Source organism: Dysidea avara, chromosome 10 (genome assembly GCF_963678975.1).
Source record: "Dysidea avara chromosome 10, odDysAvar1.4, whole genome shotgun sequence".
Taxonomy (NCBI): Eukaryota; Metazoa; Porifera; class Demospongiae; order Dictyoceratida; family Dysideidae; genus Dysidea; species Dysidea avara.
In genome coordinates this window covers 27,291,061-27,304,734 of record NC_089281.1, presented here as the reverse complement: position 1 = coordinate 27,304,734, position 13,674 = coordinate 27,291,061, and the positions used below count along the sequence as shown (strand labels likewise).

General features: G+C 38.8%; 3 protein-coding genes across 4 annotated transcripts; 2 read left to right on the top strand and 1 right to left on the bottom strand.

Moving 5' to 3' along the window:
- Positions 1-1,507: 1,507 nt before the first annotated feature.
- On the top strand, positions 1,508-5,806 carry LOC136236696 (solute carrier family 49 member A3-like). 2 transcript variants are annotated; one of them, XM_066026920.1, is made up of 9 exons: positions 1,508-1,755; positions 2,877-3,035; positions 3,689-3,917; positions 3,966-4,048; positions 4,214-4,348; positions 4,528-4,644; positions 4,702-4,854; positions 5,029-5,186; positions 5,391-5,806. In XM_066026920.1, the coding sequence occupies exons 1-9, from the start codon at positions 1,564-1,566 to the stop codon at positions 5,695-5,697; spliced, it is 1,533 nt and encodes a 510-aa protein (XP_065882992.1). In that variant the 5' UTR covers positions 1,508-1,563; the 3' UTR covers positions 5,698-5,806. The 2 variants fall into 2 exon arrangements, with proteins under 2 accessions (XP_065882992.1, XP_065882993.1); XM_066026921.1 differs by having other exon boundaries at positions 5,423-5,618.
- LOC136236701 (ras-related protein Rab-24-like) lies at positions 5,737-7,114 on the top strand. Its single transcript, XM_066026928.1, has 8 exons — positions 5,737-5,900; positions 6,099-6,167; positions 6,227-6,305; positions 6,394-6,461; positions 6,552-6,651; positions 6,707-6,757; positions 6,809-6,877; positions 6,927-7,114. The coding sequence occupies exons 1-8, from the start codon at positions 5,784-5,786 to the stop codon at positions 6,992-6,994; spliced, it is 621 nt and encodes a 206-aa protein (XP_065883000.1). The 5' UTR covers positions 5,737-5,783; the 3' UTR covers positions 6,995-7,114.
- On the bottom strand, positions 7,049-13,564 carry LOC136236698 (protein lin-54 homolog). The gene is made up of 12 exons (XM_066026923.1): positions 12,878-13,564; positions 9,094-9,210; positions 8,986-9,044; positions 8,851-8,934; positions 8,668-8,773; positions 8,556-8,612; positions 8,480-8,507; positions 8,377-8,429; positions 8,224-8,326; positions 8,073-8,172; positions 7,355-7,436; positions 7,049-7,305 (listed from the first exon to the last, which is right to left on the bottom strand). The coding sequence occupies exons 1-12, from the start codon at positions 13,373-13,375 to the stop codon at positions 7,213-7,215; spliced, it is 1,380 nt and encodes a 459-aa protein (XP_065882995.1). The 5' UTR covers positions 13,376-13,564; the 3' UTR covers positions 7,049-7,212.
- Between the last annotated feature and the right edge of the window lie 110 nt (positions 13,565-13,674).

The following is a 13,674-nucleotide window of genomic DNA, read 5'->3' as shown; positions in this document are numbered from 1 at the left end:
TGACTAAGTGACTGCTCTATTAGAGTATTCTGTAACTTAGGCCTAATTATATCCCCATCCAAGCTCTGGATCCAAATTATGCAATAACTTCAAACCATTTCAAGGTAATTCTACTGCAACATGCAGGAGTACAGTAGTATACCATCCATGAGCTATGGTAATTTTGGTGGACGCAGAGCCTATTTTCAGTAATTTAATTAAAACAGCTTAAGAATGCACGTGCAACATCATGAATATGCAATGGGCTAGCATTGAATAGTAGACATCATTCATTAGTAGAGCGGCTAAGCAACAAATTATGATGAAATCATTCACTTTGTGATAAAGCACCAAATTTTCTGTTGAAGTTGAGTAAGGTACACTAAATCATTTGAGATATGGTGCCACATCAAAATCATTGCCTTAGGGCATGTTTGGAAGCTTTTAACTAGGTTATAAGCCCATTTTCTAGCTGGTCAGGAACCATACAAAAGTGCATTTAAAATCTTTTTTTTTGCTTAAACAGCAAGAGTATACTTCAAATTCACAGATGCAACTGATCAGAAATCTTTCAAAATGTACTGTTTTTAAACACTTCTAGCTAATGGAACCAATATTTCAGTGTAAAAAGTACAGGCTTGAAATTATATTGCACATATATGGCTTTGTACACCATGACCCTCCATGCTTCTTAAAATTGCAAGCTAATGACCTGGATGGACACCTCCATTGATCAACTTTTGGATATGAGCATCCCTATGCAGATGCAAAGTTTCAGTATATCTACTACTGAACACCTTTATGGCTTCCCCAATACATTTTCTATTGGTTTTACTTGTCAGGTTCTTTGAGTGTGATATGATTGGTAATTTTAATGGCACCATATCTAATATGAATTAAACAAATATTTGGTACTTTTATCAAAACATGAACAATTTTTTCGCTTAGCTGCTCTACTACATTGACTGTAGTTCACATGCAGAGTCCTGCATGAAAAGCCAGAAAGTTGAATTAGCTTGGACACAATTAATGGGACGGTGAATTATAGCTTTCTGCAAATATACTAATTGGTGAATGAGGTTATGTGACTATCGTCATACTGATAATATACCAAGGACAGACTGATGAAATGATTCAATGTTCTACTGGACTATATTACACATTGATTTATAGAGGAAATTGGCATGCATGCTCCATCAGCTATTTAAACCAAATGCTTGACCAGTTTCAGTAAACCACACAATTTCAGAACTACACTCAGTGATAGAGATCTGATCCTATGGATTGCTCTTCTGTATGTCCATGATGAGGCCCATGATCATCAGATGGATCCAGAGATAGCTAGTGACAAGCTATCGTACTCAAAATGCAGTGGCAGTGCTTTTGGTGACTCTAATATGCAATTCGAGCCATTGGCATTGCCCATTGATCTCACTAGAGTGACCTGCATTCGAAAATCACTGTGTCACTTACACCATTTTTCAAAATCCTTTGCTAAAAACGGGGCTAAATATCAGGGCGGGCGTGTTCAATAATGTCACGTGTGTGAAGTTCACCTCCAACCGCACTCGTATAAAACTACCAATGACAAGCGATCAAAGAATTATAAAGTGCAATGTAGACATGCAGCAAAAACAAGACAACGCTACGCAGCCTCCTCTGGAAGACAGTGCGCAGGCGAGTACCTCTTCGAGTACGGTGTCATCATATCGCGTCTACAAGCGTCGTTGGTATATACTGGCCACTTGCAGTCTCCTGAACTTCAGTAATGGAATGGTAAGTGACTGTATACATTACTCCAGCACAGATTGCATAGCTCCGATTCCAAGCACATGAGACAGGTGTTCATGAAGCCATGGACGGGTAGTGTGAGATTTTATGGGATGTCTCAAGTCTCGCGGCACCCGACCCTGAGGAAACTGCTACAGAAAGTTTGAACCTGGAATGTTTATTGGATGACGATTACATGCTACATATTACAAGATGCATGGAATCAATTCTGTTGAAAACAGTGCAAATTTCATTATCAGCTTTTTTATCAGGTTCACCGCCTGCACTGATCTGGTTACTGTCCAGCTCTAAATATTCCATTATTCTGTATACTTCTATTATTTTCCGGTTACCCTTACATTCTGTACTGACTCAGTGAAAGCCATCTTGTAGCAGTGTCAGTTCACTTGCACAAATTCACGTTTGTGTACAAAGGTGGCATGCTTACGCATGCTTACAATGGCTTGAACTGCCAATCTTAAAATGGAAGCCCGCATGCAAATAAGCCAGAGTCCAGAATGGGAAACAGAGAATTTATTTGGAGTGGCCTTATCAATCAAGAGCTCAGTTCCCTGCTTCAGACTCTTGAGGTTGACTGTATCAGGCAAGCTCCAATAAGTGTGGGGGTGCAGAAAGGTTGTATACAAAATGAGTAGGGATACATAAGGATGAATTAGACCCAGTTATGGGCATTGGGCAATTGAAGGAAATTTAGAGCATAGGCCTTTTTCAGCACCACAGATCTGTGTGGTTCGCCAAGGCTCCAGACTGCTTGTAGGGCTCGCCACTGGGCTTGGGAAAAACAGCCAGCAACTACTTTAATAATTTGGTAGCAATTTTTTTTTGTTTTTGATGAAAAATCAACCTGCTTTCATGAACAAGACCAGTTTTCCCAGATCCAGTTACATAACTGTATTACAATCTGATTGGAGCCTCCAACATTCCGGTAGTGCCAAATTTTTTCACAATTTCACTAGACCCTTTTGGGGCTGGGGTTGGGTTTCACGAGACTAACATTTGCTATAACTGTCGTGTGGTATCCTTTATATGTAAAGTAGCCATGTCAAAGTTATGCTCGCTGTTGTATGCATGTAACTACATGGAATTCTTTTTTCCTGATTATGCAGCTCTGGCTGACATTTGCTGCTATACCTAATGAGACAGCAGAGTTCTACCACATCTCACTCCAACAAGTGGACTGGTTCAGTATCACTTACTTCATCATAGGATTTGCGTTTGGTTTTGTAGGCATCATGGTCATCGATGATGTGGGGCTGAGATTTGCTGTGAGTTATCTGGCAGTATCAACATACTTATACTCTCCAGAAGATCTACAGTAGTTAATCAATAGAGGTGGGGAAATCACAAAGGTTACCATAGGAAGCATTTCAGACATCCAAGTCTGTACCAACCTGACAATTATCATTACAAATTGGAAATTGAAACCGTTTTAAATCCCATTATCTACTAATATTTTACTGTGAGCATTTCATAGATCTTCTATTCTCTGGAGGAGTTAACTGAAGTTCCATAGTATTGTATAGTAATTAATAAGAGTGGGGGTACATGTCAGCTTTGTTTAGTTAGACAACCCTTGCCAGACAACATTCATTATCAATTCATGTGTGCCTGAGCTATATGTACAGTTGAGTAAATATAATTATGGTGATTGGCAAAATCTCTCATCAGTGCATTACTCCTAGTGCAAGCATCAGAATAGTGTAATTATAGCTTGGGGATGTGTCCTTTTAATACACAACATTTTAGAAGTACTGCAGTTGCTTTTGCTATAATAAAACTAGAGAGAAGAGTTGTACCATAGGTCCTTCATATTATAACCAAAAGTTCATAGCTATAGTTAACTAACTATATTATCTTTTTATTCTATACACAGAGCATGCATCAATAATAAGCTACTTTGGTTTGTGTCCATGTATAGATTATACTGGGAGCTGTGCTCAATGCCATTGGAGCAATCTTGCGTTACTTGAGTACCCTAGAATTTGTTCTTGATTATCACATCCAACACAGCGGCTATTGGGTGGCACTGATAGGACAAGTGCTGTGTGCAACATCTCAGCCATTTGTTTATTATTCACCCACCAAACTTGCTGCATTTTGGTTCAGTGGCAAAGAGCGAACATTTGCAACAATGTGTTCCAGTATGGGTAAGGTTTAAGTATGACTTGATAATTTCTATTTTATGTACTAACTAGCTCGGCCACTGGGATTTGCTGTGCTGTTTCTGATATCACCGCATATTGTTAACAGCGAACTTCAGAGTAGCATACCAAAATTAGTGAGTTAAATATATGTCCAGTGACATAACTATCAAGATTTGGATGAAGAGAATTTAATAGTCCTTGACCCTCTAATAGAACCGTCACTGATACTGAATACCAAAAAATGACCAAATTTTCTAGCTGTACGACATGTTTACTCCAAGTGACTTTTTATTGTGTAGTTGCTAGCTACTGCTGTGTTGGCTGTTGTGGGGTGTGCCATGGCCTTGTTTGGATTCTGCAGTAGCCGACCACCTACACCCCCAGCCCCATCTGCTGAGCGCAAGACCGAACCAGTCTACAAGGGAATCACTAAGGTGATATCATTCTTTCCTTAAAGTACAGTGGATCCTATCAGTCAGTTAAAAATTGTTCAACCATTAGCAAGAGAGGTGCTTGTTCTTTATATACAAGTGTCACTGAGACAGGTTCCCCTGTACATCCAACAAGCTCCTAGGATTTCTGTACATTACGTTGTATTTGTCTTGTTGTGTAGATTTTACAGAACAAAACATACTTGGTTCTGCTTCTAGTTTTTGGCATTAATGTGGGTCAGTTCACATCTCAGATGTTACTAATCCCTCAAATGTTGTGTCCATATGGATATTCAGAGGTATAATATGGTGCTGATGTCACTTCTGATATAATATGATGTGTGACATATCCACAGAGCTTATCTGGACTGTGGGTCGCATCGTGGATATTCACTGGATTAGTTGGCGCAGTCATTGTCAGCATATTAGCAGATAGAACTAAATACTTTGAGGAAATATTTAAAATGTTAAATGCATTCATGGTATTAACTCTCATCTGGTTTGTACTGGTAAGAATTGCGTATATCAGTATGACATGTTTGGTAGATAGTCACTTGAAAAGCCTTTCCCTTGTGCATACAATGTTTATCATAGCATTATTATAGAACAACCACTGCACCATAGAAATTAAGAAAGATTTAAACCTCAACCAGCAGCAAACTTAACCCAGTCTATTATTACAGATGGTTCGTATGCAGGACCAGGAAGTTCTCATTACAATCAGTATCTGTTTGTTGGGGTTGTTTGCTTTCCCTCAATCACCAGCTGCTCTAGAGATGGGAGTGGAGGTGACCTACCCTGCACCAGAGGCCACGAGCACTGGGCTACTCTGGATCATGGCGTAAGTTGAGCTATCAAATTAGAGAATGTGGCATGTATACATGTACGCACCCACTGAAAAAATTGACTGAAGGCCCTCATTTTACATAAATGGCTTTCAAGTGAACCTTTCCCCAAAAGTTCTGGGCTGACACCATTTCTATGGGTGACCCAAATAGAGGCCACAAGTGTCCTTTAATATGCCTTCAGTATTGTTCCGTTACAGGCAACTGATGGGATTCATATTTACCTTAATAGCTCAGTCACTGGAGACAGATCTTCCCCCTCACATACTATCACACTCACAGTGTAAGATCAGAAGGAGTTATCCTAATGGTACCCACCATATGGTGCAAGCTGCAGCTCCCAAGGACTTCACATATAGTAACATCTTCTACATTTCAATCCCCACAATTGGATTTGTGATATTAATACTGTTCTTCCATCCTAAGAACCACAGACACCAGAGCGAGAAACTGAACACTCAACATTGCCAACAACCGGAAAAACAAACACTTCTATCAAAACCATGATATAAATAATAATTTATTATTTACAAGATTCTTAGAATGTTTATCACACAATAAGTTTTACTTGTGGTTTTTAGTTTATAATAGAAATGGCGAGTCGCGTGGATTTGAAGGTGGTATTATTGGGCAAAGAGTACGGTGGTAAGACGAGTCTCGTAGAGCGGTACATACACGGCAAGTTCAACTCCTCGGCGCCGTATCAAAGCGTAAGGCTCGATATAGTCACACCTTTACTCAGCAGTCGTTAGATCACTAGCCACTATGCATACAATCACACTACACTCTGTCTCGCAGCTCTAATGTACGTATCCACTTACAATCTGTAACAGTATATATTAAGGTGTTGGTTTCAGGTGTAAAATAAGGCTAGAATACTATGCTTTAATTAGTGCTATTCTTTGTAGACCATTGGGGCTGCCTTTGGCGCTAAAAAAGTGGTAGTAGATGGAGAGACAGTCACGATGGGAATATGGGTAACTAGTCAATGATGCCACACATAACACTCACTGGTGTTAAAAATTACTTTGTGCAGGACACTGCAGGGTCAGAGAGGTATGAGTCTATGAGCAGAATTTATTACAGAGGGGCTAAGGCAGCAATAGTATGCTATGGTGAGAAATGTATTGTGTATGGGAATGGCTTTGTTGAGGGTGGTGGTTGTGAAGTGTAATAATTACATTAATTATGCAACATCTCTAGATCTTACTGATGTGTCAAGTTTTGATAGAGCAAAGTTTTGGGTCAATGAGCTACGTGCCAGTGAAGAGGTAAGTATTGCAGCAATACTAGTACACACCTCTGCACACATATGTGCATACCACACTACATGCACACATTGCTGGACCCACCCATTGCAGGACTGCCTTGTGTACTTGTGTGGAACTAAGTATGATTTAGTACAAGAAGACAAGAAGGCCAGAAAAGTTGAAGCTTCTACAGTGGAGAGATATGGAGATGGTAAAGCTATATTGGTATAATTATCATGTAATTCAACTATTTCATAATCTGGCAGAAATCTCAGCTAAATTAATTGAAACATCTAGCAAAACAGGCCACAACATTGGTAAGCAACCAGCTAGGTATAATCAGACTTTATTGTTGTCTTTAAAACCAGAGACATTGTTTGTAACGATTGCTGAAGATTATGTTAAGAAAACTAAAGCCAAAGTTAATGCCAGAGGAGGTTTGTGGTGCAGTGTTTGTGAGCTGCATATGTAGCGTAATATTTACAGATCCAAATGAACCAGTTGTAACCTTGGACGATCACTCAAAGCAGAATAAACAAAACTGTTCGTGCTGAATAACTGCTCCTCGTAGCAGTATTTTCTTAAATCCAGTATTTCTATAATTATAATTAAATTCAAGCTTAAATTTGTGACGTATTTTTAAAAATTCACTATTACAACCAGTGCACTTGTTACATATTGAAAATTCCTATAGTACATATAACAAAATAGTATCCACTCGAACTGTTACAATAGATATTATCATGTATTCCATAGCAGGGTAATAAACATATCAAGTTAGTGAAGCTGAAGAAATGATTTCTTCCAGACATCTTGAGAATTCTTCCAACACTGCTCTTTCTGCATCAGCAGCTGATAATGATGCCTATATAAGGTATGGTAACATGAGGTGGGTGTGGTCCCTTTTCTCTTACCATTTCTGCTTTGTTGGCTTCTTCCAACATACACAATATTGCTGCCCTGGCAACATCAGTGTTGATGAAAGCAAAAGGTAACCTATAATAGATGAGCAGAGAACACATAGCCTGGTTGTACAGTGTGAGTAGTCTCATGTGCTATTCCCTGTCATTAGTATAATTATAGGTAAAAGTAGTCTTGTCTACATGAGACTTAAAATGTAAGTTGGCCTTATACACATGAGAATTTGTTGAAGAAAGGAATAAAAAGACAATCAACACAACAGTGCAGTACTAATACACTCCATATAGATGCATTGTTGTACAATAGAACAGGTCTCAATTACTCTACTACAATGGGATACATTGTTAAGTTACAACATTTGATCAACACCTAGTGATAATGCACAACAACTAGCCACAGTAATTAAGCAGGAGGCAATGTACTATATACTGTATTCCATTATAACAGTTCTCTCATACTTTCACATTCATCATTTTGAAGTAAGGAATTGTTCTGGTGGACTTCAAAAGCCAAAAAATTTCCATAGTTTTTAACAATCACAAAAGTACTCTGATAACACAATTTAAGTCAAGTCTTTACTGGTATTCTTTTCTCATTCCCTGTATAAAATTAATGTGTGTGCACATTCAAAGTTGTAAATGTATGCTCCATCTACATCTAAGGCTGCTTATGTAGGTTGCATACATTTTACACACACAACATAAAGCTGACCTTCTCCCCGCTTTAATCCTCCCACCAACTCTGCCATGTGGACCTTCAAAATGCTCCAACAAGTGTACTGCAGCTTGTTGTTGCTGTTGAGTGCGTACCTCTGATTGACACAACATGTTACAAGGTGTGAGGGATACCACGTCATGCATACCGGCTGCATCTGCTAGCTGCATGAGGCTCTGACTGTCTGGGTCCATCTCTGGCTTGTTCTTACAATCAACACATTTGCACAAGTGAGAACAAGGAATTTTGGCCTGCAGATTTCTATAATTATGCATTATTCCAGATTAACAAGTGTGTTTACCTCATAGCATTCACAGTAGTTCTTAACACAACCAGATTTCTTACAGTGGCAACCTACAGAGAAATAATAACTAGTTGCGCGATGTGTGCCTTAGTTAGCTTACCCTTGATATGTCTTCTTTCTGGGTCAGTCTAGAGACAAAATACAAGTCACATGTGATAAAGATATGACAAACTCACAGATCTGTGCTTGCCAACTTTAGGTCTGAATGCCAGGGGATTCCTGTCAAGGCATGTCTGAAAGAACACGATAATATTATGACAGTAAAGTATTGTTGCCTGGTATATATACCTTTATTGCAAATGCTCTTTCATCTTCAAATTTAATACTATTTTTACAGTTCTGACAATAGCACGTCTTACGGCAGAACTCTCCATTGGCAAAACAGTCACAGTAGCTGTAATAATCACACAAATCATACCAACGTAATGAATGTTTTCGACATGCTACCACTGACTACACACACAAACTTACAGCTTCAAACATTGAGAATTCTTGCAGTTACAAGGCTTCCTTGGCTTACTAGCTCCCATACCAGCCGAAGAAGCTGCAGCTTTACTGAAAGTGTACACAATGATTCCAGGTAACATTTAACACATGAGACTATACCTAGCAGGTGCGGCTGATGTTACATGCTTGACTGGCTCCATATTAGTTCTCAGATCAACCTTATACAAGTTGTGTACACTACAACATCAACCAACACTACATACTTACTTCAGAGGTAGTGTCTGACTCTGAAGTTGATTGTGGTACAGGGAAGGACAAGTTGGCTTGCCTCAAGATGGCCTCCAGTTGTGGTGGAATATTAAACTGAGATGGAGCGAGTACGTTCTGTGGGTGATACATACCATGTATAGTAGTAGTTGGGTTAAAAGGGGTCTACCAAAATTATTATCTATTAAAAAAAGACAGCTTCTATATGACAAAACTGATTCATCCTCAGAAAAAACAACAACATTTACCTAGAATAATTGAAACACAATGTAAAAGATCAGGCTCAACAAGTGAAGTGTTACCAGGTGTAAAATAAAGCTGTCTGTGCAGACTGAAAGTTTTAAAATGTTGGATTGTTGCAATTGGACTCAGCTATCAATCAGCTTGTTAGTTTTGGAAGGGTGTAACTAATCACTGGACTGGAGTACTGGACTGTAGTGTTGCACCGATAATCGGATCGGTTATCGGAAAAACCATGTATCGGCTGTGTTTTTTGTATATCGGATCGGCGCCATGATGAAAAAAGCAGCAGATACAGATATCATGTATGTATTTAGAAATACATGCTCGTCATGTTTACAAATGTATCAAGTTGCATATTCCTGCATTAAAATGTTGTTATTACTGCTTCATTGTACTGTCAGCTGTCGTTATAGCAATACTGCTGCTATAAACAAGTTAAATTGACCCTTCATAGTCAAAGTTCTAGTAAAAATTGCTACAAGGTGGACATGCTGTGCTATATCGGATTGGCTACCTTTATCGGCTTGAAAATATTATCCAATATCGGTTATCGGAATATCGGCAAAATCCCATATCAGTACAACACTACTGGACTGACATATTTTTGGTTTTTACACATTCTGAGGTTGGTTTTTAGTCTCGCGTGCCAGACAGTTTGTGTGGGGGCGGTAAATAAACCGCCTGGTCACTGTTGCACACATTCCGGGACCACTGCCGGAATGTTGGCAGAGCCAATCAGATCGCTTCGCGCACTCTGTGACAAAACAACCACTAATAATTCAAATTCTTAGTGTAATAAAGAACTGAATCTCGGCTACAGATCACTTTTTCGAAAGTTTAACAACGTCATGGCTTAGGATCTTTGTTTCCCTAGTACAGGGCTCTTAATAAAGCGTTCGTATAAGAACGATCATGGTTCGCTACGGATTTGTGAAATGACAGAATTGTCGAGGAAGACGTTCAGCAATGTTTCGAATACGTCACCAGGACATTACCAGTACAATTATTGTCTTAGTCTGCTCAAAGAGGTGATTGGAACGATTATTGCATCATCCTTGGCACAAAACAATGCCGTGATGTAATCTAATTGCATTCCAGTGAGTTCACGGAAAGTGTGCAACAGTGACCAGGCGGTTTATTTGCCGCCCCCACGCAAACTGTCTGGCACGCGAGACTAGTTGGTTTTATTGAGTCTAGCTAGCTAAGAGCCTTCAGAAAACTTGCAGTCTGCTACTAAAATGATGAGTGTGAGGAGTGGAATTAGTAAAAAAACTTATTTCTAGTGATTTCACCTCTATTTATTACGTTCTTCTACAGTACATATACTAAACTCCTTATCAGTATGCTGCCGGGAACGTGCTAGTTATGATTAACCAATGATAGCGTCTTGGAGATAGTAACAAGCTTGTACAATGCTAATAAATTTGGTTACATATTATAGTACACCAACCAGCATGTGTAAGAACTAATCATGATAGCAGAAAAACTCTATAGTTGTGCAATGAGTTTGTATATTTCATGTAGGAACAAATTTAGCTACAATAGATTGTCTTAGGAAGGATAGGTTGTGTCCCAGGGGTCTGAGCTATTTAGTTCAAGGATACACAAATATAGTATAATGATTTTTGGTTAGCTATTGCTATATATTACAATCTCCAAAACACAATACTTTAGAAGAAGTATATAAAAGCTGTAGAGCATAACAAGTACTGAGAAGTCAGTTTTTGCTTACTCCACTCCTCATACTCATCATTTTAGTAGCAGACTGCAAGTTTTCTGAAGGCCCTTAGCTGGCTATAGTATGTTCACATTGAGCTGAATCCTGAAAAACAGCTAGAAATTAAAAGTGGATTTTTTCTCAACAGAGTTAACATTTCAGCCAACCAGATGATTATTGGTAACAGCAAAGGTGTCAACAACAGACACGTACGGTTTGGCTCCATTACAAGTTTGGGAAAGGGCTGCATTGAACACTGTACTTATACGGCTTCCCTATAGGAAATGTATTGTGAAAATTTTGATTGACCATAAATATTATGTCTAACATCTGAACAACAAGATTTTGAAATATTTTTAGCGGGTCAAGCAGTACTACAAATGAGCCAAATTTCAAGATTGTGTGTAATTGCATCCATGAGTTATTAAATGTTTTTGAGGGTTCAGCTCAACGTGAACATACTATAGCAAGACTCATAAAACCAACCTCAGAATGTGTAAAAACCAAATGTCAGTCCAGTCCAGTGATTAGTTACACCCGTTTTGGAAGCTAAGAAACATAGTACAGATGTTTCCCTCCATTAACCCTTTACAGTAGTGTCTAATCACTGAATTGGACTGGAATACTACTGGACTGACATTTTTTTGGTTTTAAGGGTGGGGTTACTGTACATTTGGGTGACTTGTGACAACATTTCAGCACTCCTAAAAGGTAGCTGTGATCAGCCAAATGGGTTCAATTAAATGTATTCTATTCACTGCTTGACAGTAGCGTATAGCGTAAATAACTCGAGGGGCAAATTTTTTGAGGTTGAGCAATGTTGCTAAAAAAATTTTTTTTGCAGATTTGTTGAGGTCTAAATATTTCAAGGATAAAATTTTTGCTGGTATCTCCCAAAACCGCAAAATCAGCAAAAATTTTCCCTCTAAATATTAAGGCTATGTGGTATCTACGTACTTTACTGTATACTACTGAATACACCCTCTCTAACACTGCTGACTGGTTGAACCTTATATAAATCATAAGATGTTTGATCACATATATCTGGGTCTGCTACTTCCTCATGAAAGGCTACAATATTATTCTGCAATGTGCTCCAGCAGGTCTGACCAATTTTATTTTTTGACATGACACTTCAATAGTCATATACTTTTGTTGAATTTGGCCCAAAGTATATTTGAGATCATACTTGAAGGCATGAATCAGAAATGTTCCATTTTTACACTGTGACCCTCCCACTACCCTTTGCGCACATATATACACACAGTTGGTCATCCTTTTGTTTCAACTGTTCAATTGCTTTGACCTAGAGCTCTGTGTAATATTGTATGACCAGGGAGTATAGAAATTAAGTTTGGTTTATAATTATATGGGTAATAGAGAGGTAAAATATTGTCAAAGATTTCAAGTCAAATGGCTGACTATAAAAGTAGTATTTCTATAGCTTTAAATTTCAAGAGAAAGCAAGCAGTTTCCAAAGGGAGGGAGCCCCCAAAATAACCCTGGTTGATACCAAGTACTCTAATGTATGTGAATATCAAATGTTTATCAGAGCCTTCATAAACCATCTTTCAGCCATGCCCAACACAATGTGTGCTTTCCTAGCTAAAAAGATGTAAATGCAATTGGACACCATGTTTGGCTGTGCCAACAAGATGTTATAACACCTGTCCTTTATTGCAGAAATTGTTAAACAGTAAATACATACATATATATCAAGAGCATTTTTTCCATAAGTGAAGCTTTTCGTTTACAATACAAGTGCCAGATCAAAGATAATTTCTGTTTCGACCCATGTAAGAAGAAAACATCACAATAACATACTTGTAATGAAGACATTGATACTGGAGGGATAGATAATCCTGGTTTGCTTGAAGGTGATGCATTAGCTGAAGGTAGTTTGACTGGCTGTTGTTGTATGGCTGCAAGTACCTGAAGCAGTTGAGTAGTCGTGTCCATTTTAGGAGCAGTGAAAACAGATTTGGGTTTGATAGGGACTGGAGACGATGTCACAAGTGCTAACTTTACTGGCTTTGTCGGTGTTACTTTAGGCTTGGCTGGTAGTTTAAACACCATGACAGTATTACTGTTCGTGGTTGTCGCAGCAGTAGCAGCAGTAGAATTAGCAGCAGTTGTTAATACACTCTGGCTTGATCCCTCAATAGGCAGTGTTTTCACTAGTACAACTTTAGGTGTATTCTTACTACTTGGTGAAGACATTAATAAAGACGGGGGTCCTGAGTAGTCATGGGCTGGGTCAATAAATGACTGCTCCAACAGTTCACCTTGTGTTTCCCCTTCCACTTCCATATTCTCCGTCATGTCTCCGAGATTACTCTTGAATTCTTGATGCGCGTGTTGGTTAAATTTGTCGAAGAGATGCCCACGCCACAAGAATTCTTTCGCTGCAGTGGACTGCTTTTCTGAGGAGGCTGGGTCGTGGGTCGCGAGGATGTCAGAAAAACGCGCCCCCCAGGTCTTGAAATTTCATTGGCTGTTACTGACGTCACTTGTTTGATTTTAATTAACGCTCACCCATCCAACCTATACTTCTGAGTAACTTATGTGTTTGTGCCTATTTATAATGTGCGTGATAGCCTATCAGCTTTAACTACATTTTT

Excerpts from the sequence above, each read along its gene's own strand:
- LOC136236701 (XM_066026928.1), top strand. The coding sequence starts at position 5,784 with ATGGCGAGTCGCGTGGATTTGAAGGTGGTATTATTGGGCAAAGAGTAC. Across the intron at positions 5,901-6,098 it reads CCTCGGCGCCGTATCAAAGC|ACCATTGGGGCTGCCTTTGG; the intron begins GTAAGGCTCGAT and ends TATTCTTTGTAG. Across the intron at positions 6,652-6,706 it reads AGTGGAGAGATATGGAGATG|AAATCTCAGCTAAATTAATT; the intron begins GTAAAGCTATAT and ends ATAATCTGGCAG.
- LOC136236696 (XM_066026920.1), top strand. The coding sequence starts at position 1,564 with ATGACAAGCGATCAAAGAATTATAAAGTGCAATGTAGACATGCAGCAA. Across the intron at positions 3,036-3,688 it reads ATGTGGGGCTGAGATTTGCT|ATTATACTGGGAGCTGTGCT; the intron begins GTGAGTTATCTG and ends GTCCATGTATAG. Across the intron at positions 4,349-4,527 it reads TCTACAAGGGAATCACTAAG|ATTTTACAGAACAAAACATA; the intron begins GTGATATCATTC and ends CTTGTTGTGTAG.
- LOC136236698 (XM_066026923.1), bottom strand. The coding sequence starts at position 13,375 with ATGACGGAGAATATGGAAGTGGAAGGGGAAACACAAGGTGAACTGTTG. Across the intron at positions 8,327-8,376 it reads ACTACTGTGAATGCTATGAG|GCCAAAATTCCTTGTTCTCA; the intron begins GTAAACACACTT and ends AGAAATCTGCAG. Across the intron at positions 8,173-8,223 it reads GCAGCTAGCAGATGCAGCCG|AGGTACGCACTCAACAGCAA; the intron begins GTATGCATGACG and ends TGTGTCAATCAG.